Genomic DNA, 16,118 nt, shown 5'->3' with positions numbered 1-16,118 from the left:
ACACACACACACACACACACACACACACACACACACACACACACACACACCCCGTCCACCCCATCCACCCCATCCACCCCCCCAAAACACACTTGAGCTAGAAAAGACATGTTTTTAAACCTCTGACCCACATCCATTTCTCCCATGTTATCATGTTTATAAAATGAAGTGGGAATTATTTTAAACAAATTTCACCTATTTGAAAACATACTGTTTAAAAACAGAAATAATAAAGTATTTTTAAAAAGATTTTTAAAAATTTTAAAAAAGTAAATAATATTAAAAAATACTAAAAAACATACTGTATAAAAAATACTATTTAGGGGTGCCTGGGTGGCTCAGTGGGTTAAGCCTCTGCCTTTGGCTCAGGTCATGGTCCCAGGGTCCTGGGATCGAGCCCCGCATCGGGCTCTCTGCTCAGCGGGGAGCCTGCTTCCCCCCTCTGTCTGCCTCCCTGCCTATTTGTGATCTCTGTCTGTCAAATAAATAAATAAAATCTTTAAAATAAATAAAATAAAATAAAAAAAATACTGTTTAATTATCTGGCAAGTATTTACCAACAGCCTACCACTTGTCTGTCAAATGTTTTCCATTTGATTGTTAACTTCCAAGATGCAGTGTGTTTTTCTCTGACGTCTGTCTCCATGTCTAGGGCTCTGTCTACAAGCGCACAGCTGCTGTGCTGTCTCACCATGATTCATTTCCCTCAGTGATTACTTATTGAGCATCTACTACGTGTCAGGGGCCCTACTAGATACGTAAGTATTCATTACTTTAAAAAGAAAAGAATTTCTAATTAATTGAACTCCTTTAGTATATATTTTATATCTCAAGACATGATTTCTTAAATTAATTTTGCTTTCGAAGACACTAAGTTTTACTCTCTTTCCTTTCTTTGCCCTCTCTGCCCTTGTCTGGGTCTTCTAAACCACTCAGTAAAATTGATGACCTACTGGAAACAGGCCAGAAGGACTTCTAAATTACCTTGCTTATAGCAGAAGAGTAAAAAGGGACCCTAAAGAAAACAAAAATGAAGTGAATTGTCTCAGCAGAAATATACAGGACTAATGCACAAGCAAACAACTGAATTAAATCAGACCAAGATACCATTTATTAACTTTCTACTGTGTGCTTGCCTGTGGTTAATGTGGCAAATAATGACTTTCACTGACTATTCCCTAAAAGAAGTAGGAGTCCATAATTAGGGAGAAAGAAATCTGCCTTTGCTCATGTTGGGCCTAAGACAGAAGGGAGAATCCACTGGAAATCAGGCAGTAAATCAAGAAGTTTGGGTTCCAATCCAATTGCGTGACCGTGGGCAGCTCTCCGAATCCTGGGAGCAATCATGTGTGCATGGTGTTTGAAACGGGGCGTTGGACATGAGCCCAGGCTGTGTGACCCTAACTCTCTCAGGTCTGTGGGAAGCCATTTATCTGTGGGGAGCGGAATCTCGGGAAGGTCTGGCCTCTAGCACCTGGGGAGTTCTCTGGCTTGCTTTCTCCCCAAAGTTCTGCTTAGCAGGCTGAGACCCGGAAACAGACTAAATCTGTGAAATTCTCCTGAGGGTCTCATTTTTAGCACAGCCAAAAATCAACAGCCCATTCCTAAAACCTGAAACAGGAGAGCTTTGGCTCAGCTCTGATGACCAGAGAGGCAGGTTTAAAAGTTTAATACCCACCTGTTTCTATGCCTGTTTGGCGTATTTGTAAACGACTGAACGCAGAGAGAGGAGGTAAGCCCGTGGACGCATGGGGTCCCAAGAACCCATTCTCTCACTCTGAATGGAAAGAGCCGAGGGGAAGGAAATGGGGGACCCCCTGTCTTTTGCCCCTGGGAGATATCTGGGCTTGGCAAGTGAAGGCAGAAATATACAGGCTAATTTCTAAATCCATAAAGGGAGATCTCCAGAGCTTAACCAACAAGGTTGCATAAGGAATTATCGGGGTAGATAGTGCTGACTGCAAACCCGATCCTTCCCTCCAGACAAGTGATCGCTTTGCAGTTCCTGGCTTGGCACCAGCTCCCACATCCAGGACTATGTCCACATCGCTCCCTCTGCCTGCACGCTCTCCCGCAAAGATGTTCCCATTCGTCAAGTCTCGGAATAGCTTCTTCCTCACCCACCTATGACTTTCCCGCCGACCTCTTCCCATTCTCACTGCAGGCATGATTTACCTGGCATTTCCACCAAGAACCTTCACTTCCCATCTAGTGTGAGAATGATGGGGAAATTCACGATCCCATCTGAGAGACCATCCCATTCCTCCTGAGCAAGAGTTCCCAAATGGCTGAGGAGAACAGCATTTCCAAGAGATGTTAAGAGCTACTGCCAGAAAGGGTTCTGTGGTCAGCTAAGATTGTAAAATTCTGTGTCTGTCCTTCCTGGAGCACCAAGTGCACCACACTGTCAATGAAAGGCTCTGGAAAGCCCTATGGAAAGGAAGCTACATAAAGCAGCATTCCCTATACACACTTCACTATGAAAGTATCTTTTATCACAAGACACCTACTAATATTTTGCAGAACTCAATTTGGGAAATGTCACTCTGAATATTTCCTTCTATTATTTCAATAGGGCACATTCTCTAATTACCGGCAATTTCCATGAAGGAAGTAGGGAGGAAGGTAAGTTGAGTTCTTTGCTCAAAGCAACCTGCTCACTGAGAAGATGAGTTTAGAGAGAGCATCAGTGAGTCTCTTCCTGGGCTTCTAATCATAAGAGGCATTTCTAAATACTACAATATTTATGCTGAACATTGTAATGCTGAAGAGTTAGCAGTACATTAATTCTGCAGTATGCTCTCATTCTGTATGCCATGAAGATGGCAAGAACCTAACTCATGGATTCCACCTCTGAGGGATGTACAATTTCACTGTGAGGGGGGCAGAAGTGAAGAGAACACAGCTCTGTAGTCTCTGAGGAGGTAGCAAACACATGGTAGAGACACCGGGTGCTGTGTGCATTCGGGGGAGGCTGTGCTTTCAAGGTCTGTGGGATGTAGATGGGAGTTGAGGAAGGCTGTCCTCAAAGAATGGTGTTAAGCCAAATTGAAGGCTGCCTTCTTGGCAAGAGGGACAAACGTGGCAAAGTGGGGGTTGGTGCAGGCACTGGTGGAAGATTACGTGGGGAGCAGAGGAAGGCAGAGCATCTGGATGTCTGAATAAGGAGTTTCTATTTTATCAGCTGCCAGTGAGGAGTCTGGTGGGTATTGAGGAGCTCATGACATTGTGGGGTAGAATGAGCCAAGGCCTCAGAGAAACTCTGATGACTGTCTCCCACCCCCAGTGAGCAAGGGAACTCATCAAACGCCGTGGCCGAGAGCATGGGTACTGGACCTATGCTGGCATCCTGACTGTCCACAGGTTCCTGGGGCCAGTTTCTTGACTCCTGGCTTCCTCTTCTGAACTCAGGGCATAGGTATTTACCTCACAGACTTCTTTTATGAGTCCTGTGAACTAACACAGATAAGGTCCTTGATGCAGAGATTAATAATTACTAAGGCTTGCTAAAAAGCCATAAATACTGTTATTCGGTTGCTACTCACGGGCCTTTGCCCCCAGGTCCTGAGTGGATCTCGTCCTTTCCTCCCTCTTGAAAACCCAGTGCGGAACCATGCTCGGCGTCTGTGGGAGGTTGGCTAAGCAGAGAACCTATATTCCACAGCACGTTCCCCGTGGGCCTTCTCGCGCCCACCTTCTTGGGGCTGAACCCAAAGCCTCGGGGCAGTGTTCACCTGCATCAGACGTGGCCGCAGAGGCAGCGAGGAGCGATAACACTGGGCTCGGGGAGATTGCCACACTGTCAACCGCCGCTGGCTTCTTCCTGGTCATCATGGTGGACGCGGAGCCCTCGTTCTTACTGTGTGGTGCCGTTTGGTCCACTTTTAGGTGGGGACTTGGCATCCCTACAAAAGAATAATCCCGAAGCCTGCAGTTACTTGAAAGGAACAGGAAAATAGACAACAGAAAACCTGAAAGTGAGCTGAGAACATCATTAATTCACCTCCTTCTGGTCACAACAAGAATGAAATGGTAGAATATTTAAAGAAAAAAAAATTAGCAGCATGACGGGTTTTGGTTTTGTGGCTGAGATCCGTGGAGACAACATTCCCGTCTGGCTGCGTGGAAGCAGGGGCATGGCCCAGGGAGGCAGGAAAGACCAGCGGCTACCCTTTGTCTTCTATGGAGCAAGAAGCCCATCTTCACAGAGGCTGCGCTGTGCGCAGCATGAAGGGGAGAAGGGAACCCCACCCCAGCTTCTTATTGGGGACACGAGACTAAAGGAGAAGGAAAAATCGGGTGACACATAAGGGCGGGCTTGGGTGTTCTTCATCCATCCACATGCTAGGTGCCTGGAGAGCGCTAAGGATTTCGGGATTAGTGTGGGAACGGAGGGAAGGCTTCCCAGAGCTTATGCTGAAGCAGCAAGGAAGAGGGAAATGCATTCTCAGTGCCGAGAAGAGCACACACTAAGTTCTGGGTGGGGGATGAAGATGATCCAGTCTGCTGGAGCAGAAGACGCATGGTGGGGGCTGGTGTATCCCTGTGGCCATGGCTGTGGCCAAGTGAAAGTAGATTTGGGGGCTTTTCAGCCTCTGGTCCTGATAAGCATCAAAGGTCATATCTTTGTGATGCTGAAAAGCACCTCTTGCAAAGTGCCTCTGGAAGGGCCTGGGAATTTACTATGTAACAAATTACAGAGCTATTCTGGAAACTTGCTTCCTCCATTCGAATCCAGACTCTCTATTTTTTAGCTGCGAGATCCTAAGCCAGTTACCCTCCCCAAGCTTTGAGTCCTTAGCTGTACACATGGGGTAGAACAGTATAAGCTCACAGGGGTGGTTGGGAGGACTCTGGAGGTAATTAACGTAAAGTGCTTAGAGCAGTGCCTAGCACACAGTCCACGACAAGTATTACTCTTACTAGCTTATTATTCCTGCAGTCTGCTACTTCCTCAGGGCAACAGAAAGCATCTGGCAAAGGCTCTGTTCTCTATCCTGACCTGAGCAAGGATTTCTGGGCCCCGTCTGCATCCCCAGCTGCAGGAATGCGGCTCTCCAACTCGTCCAAGCCTAAGTCCAGAGGCTGGGGGGGGTGTCCGAATCGGTGTTAGATGGCCAGCCACGCAGAATTTCTTCATTTCTAGGCTCCCTGCCACGGATAGCAACAACAAATGGGGCTCTATCCCAATCGCTCTCGACCCTTGTTTTTCCAGCCCAGCCACCGTGGGTGATTCAGTCCTCTGCCCGAGTTAACGTTATGTTGTCACCATGGTGAAAGCAGCTCAGGGAAGCCAGTGACAGCCCCGTGAAGTGTGTAGCGCAGAAGATACCAGTTTCTTAATTTTACCAATGAGGAAACCACAGTTCTGAGAGGTTCAGAGATAACTAACTAAATTCACACAGCCCTAATGTCAGGGCTAGGAGTCTGCAAGTAGCCAGATGCTAAATCCAGGACCCAGGGGCCAGGCTGGCCCAGCTGGTTGTCCTCTAACACCTGTCCACTGGCCTGGTCTGCCCACAGCATCATTTATATCGAGGGCGCACAGGCCCTAGCCCCACACCTGGACAAAGCACCTGTAAGCATCTAAGGAAGGAAGTCATGTTGACGATTTCATTGACTTACTACTACCTTCCTCCTACGCTCCATCCCACCCTCTGAAACTCCCCTTCTCGTTCTGTGAATAACAATGTAAATGCCCTTCTTTAGGTTTTATGTTTCAAAGCATTTTGACAGTAGAGGTAGACAGACATCAAATTCTGTGACAGAAAGATTGCAAGGCATGACCCTCAGGATGCCAGGAAGGGCAACAAACGTGGACAGGATGCCCATTTGTGAAATACGCAGGGGTGTCAGGGATGGGCTGGGCACACGCATAATACATGTAACATACATACAGAGCCACCCGCGAGGAGATCTATCCCAACAGTTAACGGTGGTTATTCTCAGGAAGGAGAGCACGCAGGAAAGTTCGTAAGAAAGAGGGAGTTTTTACCTTTATTCCCTAGCCTTCTTTAGTTAATAGTTTTAAAGCCACAAACGTATTAAACTTTGTTTCTCTTGAGAAAATAGACTTTGGGGGGAAAAATCTGCAAGTCTACCAGAGGACAGGCTTTGGAGTAGAGTGCTTTGCTTAAACAACCACTGCTAAGACTCCAAACTGGGGACAGCAGCCCTGGGTCTGCGGGAAGTCCCCCAGCTCAGTCCTCGTTGCCACCACGGTCACACTCCCATTAGACGGAGGCAGCTGTGCCTTCCACCACACACCTCTGGAAGTCCAAGCCGTCCCAGAGTTCTGCTGGATAATGGCTCCTCTGGAAAAAAACCCTGGTATGGCATCTTTGTACCCGTGGACACAGGTTGGGTAGGTCATTCTTTGTGTAAATGAAGGCAGGCTCGGGGACCAGGCCGCAAACAGGATTAGCAGGAGCATATTTAACCCTCACTTGGGAACAAACCGATTTCAAGTCATTTTCGTTGTACCCATTCTCATGCAAATGTTCACGATCCAAATTAGTCTCAGTCCACATCATTTCATTCAAGTTCATTCGATCATACCTCTATTGGGCAGACTATGCTACTCAAGTGTTTATGTTAAAAGTAATAAAATGACATTTAAAAACTCTATAATTCAAATCGTCACTATTTAAGCGGTCTTGAAAACCCTCGATAATTTAGGATTTTCTAGATTATGGTACTGTTTGTTCGTTGCCATCCAATGAATTTGAAAAGCAATTAGGAAAAAAGAAAAAAAAAGGAGCCCTGACGTTTTCTCAGACATTTTTGGGTTTTGAAAGGATTATGGAAACAATCCCAGAAATAGCATACATGAGCAAGTATATTAGATAAGCTTTCAACAAAGACTAATCTAACAGCATTTGGAATCCCCAAAGTCTGCCCGAGGGGCGAGGGCTCAGGCTGCTGGGATGGGTGACCCCTCCAGGGAGCGAACACTGGGCAGGCTGGCCACCGGGAGTCTTCATCTCCCTTCATTCCAGGGGGCAGCTGATGCTCCCCGGAGAGGGGCCCAAATGACCGGGCAGGCGTGAAACAGCTCAGAACCAAGTTCTCGGGGATGTGGGATGACGGCAGAGGGCTGGGACATTTGGAACCTTTCTTCTCAGCATGGGCCCGGCTTCCCTCTCCCCGCGGGAGGGAGATGCGTGAAGCTGGACGTCCACCAGAAAGAACCCCGGATATAACGTTGTGCTGACTTGGACCATTGAGATGTGTTACCTCAACTAACGCCAGGACCTGAATAAAGGTGAGCACAGCTTTGATGCGGGAAGGGGTCACTTCTCAACCTCCGACAGCAGACTGTGTGGAGAACACACATGGTGCCTGCGTTCGGAATGTCCGTGAACCCCAGCTCAGGACCGACTGTACTGAGGCTGGCGTATGTGGAGGCCAGGACATTTTTAAAGGAGAAAATAACAATGCTAATAACTACTTGGATCCCAACATCTGTTCATGATTAAAAGACAGAGCCAAGAGGAAATATTGTTTAAAAGTTAAACCTATAGGAAAACATTCTGCTAATAACCTGTTGACCTCTATTGATAGATTTTTTAAAAAGTCTTTGAAACTGTGCTGTAGTGTATCGAGGGACAGTCACTCATTTTCAAAGGTAATTTCTCATAGACCACTTATCCCCTCAAACCGCTACCTGCACACTGTGTTTGCATTAGGGACTTGATTTATGGATTCCCACTCCTCCAATGCAGAAGCTGACTTCCTGTTGCCTTGGTTACTTGGAGCTTAGTTCAAGGTTAAAGTACGCCGAAGTCAGAATCAGTGGCGGGCGTTGCATCCAGCGGCCGGGTTATTGACTGCCCCAGGATGCGAAAAGGTCAGAGACCAAAGCACTGTTTACTGCCTTAAGGGTGAGTCAATAGCTTCAATATTTTGATTCTGTTTCTTCCAAAGTAGTAGTTGCTGTTCAATTACCTCTTCCCCGGGTTGTTCAAGGTCACAGGGGTCATGGAGGAAAAGCAGGGTCTGTAGGGCTGACTTTCCCAGGATCCCTTTAATGAGCTCTGTGACCTTGGATAATAAAAACCAGCCTCACCTTAGAGTAATTTGTATGTTGCTCTAGGTTTACAAAGCTACTTTATCTCATTTTCTTTATGGGGCAAACAAACAAACATCTTTGTAGGATGAGTACTGCGTATTCACTCCCCTTTTCTAGATCAGAAAAAAGGAGGTTTAGAGAGGTCGTGTAACTTATGTAAAATCACACAGCTGGTAAGATGTGGTAAGAACTAGATCCTGACTCCTTGATGGGTCCTCACGTCCCAATTTCTTTTAAAATAGAGGGGCAAATGGAATCATCACCTAGAGATCATATGTAATTCATTCTGGAACATCCATTGCAGAGAGCAGTGGATCTAGAAAATGCTATGTGATTAATATAGGCTTGTGGAACACCTTAATTAATTTTTTAATTATACGATTTGCAAATGCACTTGTTTCCTGGTGACAAAGCTTAGATTGGAATAGTGAGAGAGCCCGACACCACCAGAATGGTGGTTGGGTTTCTCAGTCACCTCCTGGCCCCCTTCATGCTTCAGAAAGCAGGGCTTGGCATGCGCTGGGAGGTATATTATATTGAACAGTCAGTGGCTTTTAATCTTGCAAAGAACTTTGACAGGCATTATGCTACTTGCTCCATGCAGCATCTCTGTGGACGACAAAAGGCAGATGGTGAAATCCCAAGTACACAGATAAGTAAACTGAGCCGCAGAGGACCAGATGATTTGCCCAAACTCACACATCACGTGCGCAGAAGACGTAGTGTGGAAATCCATGCCTCTTGACTCAGTTTGATGTTCTTTTCTTTCCCTTTTGGGTAAGCCAGTCAATGACGTATTTTGCAGAAGACAAAACTCTTGAAAACTTGAAAATAATTCCCATTCTCATAACTGCTTATTGGATTGATCCACTGCTCTTTTTTCTTGTTCGCAAATGAACTTCACTCATGGCACACAGGGGGATATATGTTATGAAAGACAGCAAATCAAGCACTAGATAATACCTTTAGAATTTGGGAAAAAATATTTTTCTGTGCTGAAGTCAATAAAAACATTATTTTTGTTGCATCATCATCTTCATTAATTCAACAAGTATTTATTGAATATTTACTGGTACCGGGGACATAGCACTGGTCAAAACCACTGAAGTCCCTGTTTTCTAAGAATTGCATTCTAATAACCTTGGCATAGCACAAAGGCAGATGTTACTTTTCATAAGGAAACAGAAAGATCTTAAGGTGTTTTTTAACCATCCAAAGGCAGCACCTCTGCTACTCACTCATAGAGTATCTGAGGGATAGAGCTCCAAGGACCCAGATCACAGCAAAGGGAGGGCACTACTGTGAACATGAGAAAAAGACATGGTTTCCTGTGTGCACCTGCATCTCCATCACTCGGGTTCTGGAAGGAGGAGCCCAAGCTGGATATCCGCCCCGTCCCCCCAACTCCCCTCGAGCCCAGTGCCGTGGACAGTAAACAGCCTGTTCAATCATGGTGACTAGCTCTCAACATGTGTTTTGTGTCAGATGAGTTTTACTTCATCCTAGGACCTTGCAAGGTCAAATTCTGGCAAGGTTACTCTTGAACAGAACACTGTTCAGTGAGCCTAGAGTTAATCATTTTAAAAATCACAATTATTTGAGTGCCTACTAGCACTACTCGGAAGTTGTGAGCCCTGAATTTGCACAGAAAGTTTAGAAGTGGAGAGTACATAGGACAGAAAGACTAAGGAAATGGAAAACCAAACAAGACAGGAAGCCAAATGAGTCCCTCAGGAATTAGGAGGAAAATGAGATCTCCGTGGGATCCGAGGTGGTGGTCTGTGCTCATCCATTTATTCATTCAACATTCATTAAGGACCTGTGCGTGCCAGGCACCATTAAGCACAGGGACCATGAATAGTCATCCACTCAGGAAGACAGACACAAGTATAGAAACCCCAGTCTTGACGGGCAGAATTCAGTCACTGGAAGTGGAGGGAGGCTCTCTCTACAAGGACTGGGAAACGACAAGAGTAGAAGCAGGAATAACAAGCCTTCTTTGTGCAACTGAGACAAGAGTGGCTGGGATGAGTCATAAAAACCACATACTGGGAGATATAGTTGGAAAGGCAGTTGGGAAAAATGAAACCCACTGCTCATTGTTGGGTAGAGTTCGAACCTCTCTCCTATATGTCTTATCATCTTAGCCAGACTTCTGGCTTCTTGTGTCATTATTGGTTGATTTCTCTGACATTCTTGGAGGCAACTGCCACACTGCCTAGAGGTCAGGAACCATGTCTTACTTTGTTTTGATTCACCAGCACTTAGCTTGACAGATACTTGATACTCAACAGTGTTGGATGGATGAATGGACAAAGAAAAAGCACATCTTTTCTTCTAGACCCAAACCTTCTGGGGGGAAGCCGCCCCAACTATTTTAGTCCATACACAGCCCTCTTTACTAAATCTCCTGTTTCCATGTTGTGGAGAGCAGAGGCAGAGAACATATTGTTGAAGGAAGACTATGTGCTTCACTAGCTCTGTGACTTGGGGCAACATTTATCAACTCTCTGTATCTCAGTGTTCTCGTCTGTCAAATTAACCTGTTGTGAGGATTAATTGAGTTTATACATGATGGTAGACAGAAAATAAAACTCCAGCTCCCCAAAGAAGTCCATATCCTCATCTCCCAGAACCTGTGGATGTTTTAGGCAACACAGCAAAGGAGAACTGAAGATAGAATCAGTGTGGCCAATCAGCCCTCCTTACATATAGAGAGTATCCTTGATTACCAGGTGATCAAAATGGAATCGAAGGATCCTTTAACATGGAAGAAGGAAGCAGAAGAGAAGAGTTCCAGAAAGAGATATGGTGTTGGAAGCAGGGTCAACGCAATGCTACGTTAGTGGCCTTGAAGGTGGAAGAGGAGGGTTCTTTTTTTTTTTTTTTAAGTTTTATTTATTTATTTATTTAACTGACAGAGATCACAAGTAGGCAGAGAGGCAAGCAGAGAGAGGAGGAAGCAGGCTCCCTGCCGAGCAGAGAGCCTGATGTGGGGCTCGATCCCAGGACCATGGGATCATGACCGGAGCCAAAGGCAGAGACTTTAACCCACTGAGCTACCCAGGCGCCCCGAGGAGGAGGGTTCTAAGGGAAGGAATGCGCATGAGTTCTGGCAGTTGGAAAAAGCAAGGAAATAGATTCTACCCCACAGTTTCCAGAAAGGATTGCAGCCCTACTAAGACTTTGACTTTAGCCCAGTGAAATCCGTTTTGGACTTCTGACTTCCAATAGTGTGGAGTAATGTATTTGTGCCATTTAAGCCACTAACTGTGTGGAAATTTGTTACAGTAGTGATAGAAAACTAAGACACGTATAAAAGAAGTTACCACAGTGCCTAGCTATAATGAGCACTCACCTGTGTTACCTATTACTATTTCTTAGCAATGTATCATCCTAGTACTAGTCTTCTCATTATAAACTTATATCAGGGGCACCTGGAAGGCTCAGTGGGTTAAAGCCTCTGCCTTCGGTTCGGGTCATGATCTCATGGGTCCTGGGATAGAGCCCCGCATCAGGCTCTGTGCTCAGCAGGGAGCCTGCTTCCCCTCTCTCTCTCTGCCTGCCTCTCTGCCCATTTGTGATCTCTGTCTGTCAAATAAATAAATAAAATCTTAAAAAAAACCCCAAAAAACCTTATATCATATGTTCAAGTTGTTTGTGTTCCCTATAAGATTTAAAGTCTTTAGGAATTTATTTTCCTCGATCTTCCCAGCATATGGCTGACACAAAGGAACTAGTCAATGGATACTTAGAGTCAATAAGTTGTATCAGAGACAAATAATTTGTTGATATGAGTGCTAGACAAAAGTTCTGAGACACTGAATTATTGCAGGATCTCTCCCCCACACTTACTGAATGAACTTGATCAAGACTGGGAATCTCACTGAGCTTCATTTTCCTACTGGTTAGAATCTTTTCCAGCTCTACTATTCTGATTCTGCGCTTTCTAGATTCAGAGAAACCACTAAACAGTCTGATTAGTTCTTCCTTCTCTTAATTCAGGAGTGCAGAAATGGGCTGAGAGGATAATATTTTATCCGTTGGAACCTCACAGAGATTTATAACTTCTAAGAATCTTTGTGTAGTAAATTCTAATCATGCATAAGTTAGTCTCTCTTGATCCTGTGGTGAAAAATTCGTGTCAGATGAAAGGTGTTCTCTAGAAATACCCAATGACATCATCCAGAATGGAAATATATTGTATTTCAAAATTGCAAAGAGAGATATACTGAATAAGAGGTTTTTAGTCTTGAATCTCAGACATCAGAACCTTTTCTTAGGGGGAAAAGAAGTACATATATATACATACATATGCACGGAGAACACATTTTGTGGCAGCTTAAAGTTCATAGATACTTCTAAGCTCAGGTTAGAACCCTTACCTGCTTAAGTTGATTCCTACACGCACACACATGCACACACAGATTCATGTGTATGCACCACAGGACAAAAGGCAGAGAGACAGAACCAAACAGAATTTGATGTAACTGCTCTCATGTTTTAAAAAAAAATGTGGACGGGGCGCCTGGGTGGCTCAGTTGGTTAAGCCTCTGCCTTCCACTCAGGTCATGATTCCAGGGTTCTGGGATCGAGCCCCGCATCGGGCTCCCTGCTTAGCAGAGAGGCTGCTTCTCTGTCTCCCTCTGCCTGCTGCTTACTTGCGCTATCTCTCTGTCAAATAAATAAATAAAATCTTAAAAAAAAAAATGTAGAGACAATAGAGTGGTGGCTGTTCTCTGAAAAATATAACAAAGGCACTTTCGAGGTGTATTCACTAGGGAAGAAACAACGCATACACGTAATTAAAACCAATTTGATACTACGATGCACCAAGTATGCTCTTGTTACGTCCTTGGAGATCAGGTAGCTTAGGAATTTGCTGCTCTCATGTACATAAGGATGCCTGTCACAGGCTTCATCAACAGATAAACACAAAGAAGCTTCAGGAAAGTAAAATCAAGGTTTAGAGTTAGTCTGGTCCTTCCTGGTCTACTCATCCCAGACAAGGGATGAGATCTGGCTCTGTGAAGCATGTCACGGTGAGGATGGCAGAGCCATGACTCTGACGCCTGGCCTTGTTTTTGGCCTCTCACAGGCGGGCATGTCAGTGCTGAGCTGCAAGGGTTTCAGCCTGAGAATTCACAGAAGCCCCCTTCTTGCTGTCCCGGTGCACGCGTGGTATTCTACACTCACAGGGTGGCTTGCAAACAGACCAAGCCGAAAACTGGAGATTTGATCCAAGCTATAAGGTCGTTGACTCTGGGAGTGCCTTCCCTAGATTCTCCCTAATACATAAAGGGCTTAGTAGTCAAGGCTGGCTAATCTAAGCATCTTTTGTTGTGTCTTCCTTTTTACCGTTCCAGCGTGGAGTCCCAGAACACATCTGCATGGTAATACAGATCTCGATGCTAACTGGGTCACCTTATTTGCATTTTGATTACTGCTTATTTAGAAACCACATTGAGAAAAGAGCTTGATATCAGGAGCTTAAGTGCATGTGTGTCTATAAATATATGTATAAATAGATAAATGCATATTTACCCGTTTGTGAAAGATCAGTCCGTTTTGTACTCGTTCCTCACGGACCTATCTGTAGGAGTCCGGCTGTGTATGGATGTTAGGATTATAATGTGGTTACAGAATCAGATTACGCTTCTCAGTGCAATGTCACCCCCAATACGGACACACTGTGTCAGCTGGAGACGTCCGTGGAGCATATATCCCCCCTGTTCGGTAGTTACCGCTTTACGTTCGGCAAAAGCATATTGTTTTCAAACCTCTCCTGCGCCTCTTCCTCAAACCACCTACTTTGTTCCACTATTTAAACCCATCCTATAGAATGCAAATGCATGGTGATCATGTGCAGGCACACACACAGGGACACAGAATGTGTGCTGGAAAAGCTCTCTTCTTTGCAATAGAAGAAAAAAAATCACAGAAACTCAGACCCATCATTAGATAGATCTCCTAATCTTTATCTCTAGTAGTTCAGTCAGACGAGCTAATACCATGATGATGGCTTTGAAATCTCTTAGGAATTGGATGAGGAGAAGTGATAGTGATGAACTCCCAGCTAATAAACACAGAGTGCTTATTTCGGCAGAATGATCAATTTCTAGATGTCCTGAGGCTTGTCTGATACAGTTGATTTACTCATCCTCACTTACCTCACTAATAAAGCCAAAGTCCGCCATCAGATGACAGAGGTGCCGAAGATTTCTTAAAGGGGCAGAAGAGAGAGCGAGGGTAGCATTCATCACATCCCTCTCAACATCCTTCCCTCCCACTGTCCTCGAAACTTCAGCTGCTTCCTCACTGATACTCTGCACTCAATAGACTTTGGGCTAGTATAGTAATCCAGACAATTAATTTGTTACCTTGTTAGTGGAAATTTAATGCAATGATCTAAAAGGACTTTTACATATTGTGATAAACTTTAGTGCCTCCAGGCGGCTCCCCTCGCATTGGGCTCATTTCACATCTCATCCATTATGTAAATGAGATTTGGAAATAGTTGAGTTTCACTAATGTAGCTCAACTCTATGGATCGGAGAGAGTCAGTCCTACTGAAACTAATGAGGTTAAATGCACCTCAACATTTCTTTCTACTTGGTTGATTATGCAAGCCTCTGTTCAAGAAAAGGGATGCAGTGCACTTTTTCCAACCATCCTCTAAGGAAATGTCACTGTTGCCAGACCCCAAAGCGGCCTGTGGGCCGCTGGTTTGGTTAATGTCTGGTTTGGATAATGCCTGTGTTGGTTCCAACCAGCGTGTGGCACATACACAGAGCTAATGGACAACATGCCATGCCATGCGGCAAGACAGAGAATATGATTTAAGATAAAAGGGAAGGGGATATTTTAATAGTTAGTGCATTCTATAGGATGGGTTTAAATAGTGGAACGAAGTAGGTGGTTTGAGGAAGAGGCCCAGGAGAGGTTTGAAAACAATATGCTTTTGCCGAACATAAAGCAGTAACTACCGAACAGCGGGGAGAGCTCAGGAGGTCTCTTGGTCATCCAGAGAAGAGTGGAGGGAAATTTACAGAAGTGTACAGTGGGGATGAAAAGTCCTTGGTGGGGTGTGAAATCAGAGAAAGTCACTGGGGAGATTTGGAAATGGCAAAGAGACGACAGCATTTGATTCAAACATTCACAGGGAGTCAATCCAGTTCCTGAGGATCTAGTCTTTAGACAGAGATAAAGAATAAGGACTTCTGTATTCCGGATTTCATTTGGAAGGCCAAGAAATGGGATTCTAAAGACTAAAGACTGTAGGATGCTATTAAAAATAAATAAATAAATAAATAAATAAATAAATAAATAAATAAAGGAACAAACATTTCAGGAGAAGCAGCCTCACATTGTCCAGGATCACGGAACCAGGAAGGTAAGGTTTGATTTTCAGACTCAAAAATATCTGTGGATGGGACACCTGGGTGGCTCAGTCGGTTAAGCACCTGCCTTTGGCTCAGGTCATGATCCCAGGGTCCTGGGATCCAGTACCATATTGGGCTCCCTGCTCAGTGGGGAGCTTGCTTCTCCCTCTGAATGCCACTCCCCCTGCTTTGCGTATTAAATCTCTCTCTCTCTCTTTATGACAAATAAATAAATAAAAGTTTTTAAAAAATCTGGAAAACTTTCATCGTTATTTAAAAAGGTTGGGGAGATGTTGGATGAGGAGAGTAAAATAAAAATACGGAGTGAAAACATTCTGTATAAGAGATGGAGAAGAGAAGTGAGTTGGGGGAAATCGGAGGGGGACATGAACCATGAGAGACTATGGACTCTGAGAAACAAACTGAGGGTTTTGGAAGGGGGGCGGTGGGGGGTTGGGTGAGCCTGGTAGTGGGTATTAAGGAGGGCACGTATTGCATGGAGCACTGGGTGTAGTGCATAAACAATGAATTCTGGAACACTGGAAAGAAATTAAAAAAAAAAAGAAGAAGAAGAAGGAATCAGAATCCAAATGTAATAGCCAGTAATTGTGGAATATACTCCTTTCAAGGAAAGGAGTTTTAAGTTGGTGAATAAGGCTGTGACC

General features: G+C 44.7%; 1 protein-coding gene across 1 annotated transcript in view; it reads right to left on the bottom strand.

The window, feature by feature from the left end:
- LOC111142556 (SET binding protein 1) overlaps window positions 1–16,118 on the bottom strand; it is a 352,841-nt gene that overhangs the window by 20,432 nt on the left and 316,291 nt on the right. The window contains exon 4 of the mRNA XM_022495825.1: window positions 3,735–3,905. Coding sequence (XP_022351533.1) covers window positions 3,735–3,905 — 171 coding nt within the window. The remainder of the gene's footprint in view (window positions 1–3,734; window positions 3,906–16,118) is intronic.

This window comes from Enhydra lutris, unplaced genomic scaffold (genome assembly GCF_002288905.1).
Source record: "Enhydra lutris kenyoni isolate GAN:26980312 unplaced genomic scaffold, ASM228890v2 scaffoldscaffold8, whole genome shotgun sequence".
NCBI classification, from domain to species: domain Eukaryota; kingdom Metazoa; phylum Chordata; class Mammalia; order Carnivora; family Mustelidae; genus Enhydra; species Enhydra lutris.
The sequence above is the reverse complement of the archived record's forward strand: the minus strand, read 5'-3'. Positions and strand labels throughout refer to the sequence as shown.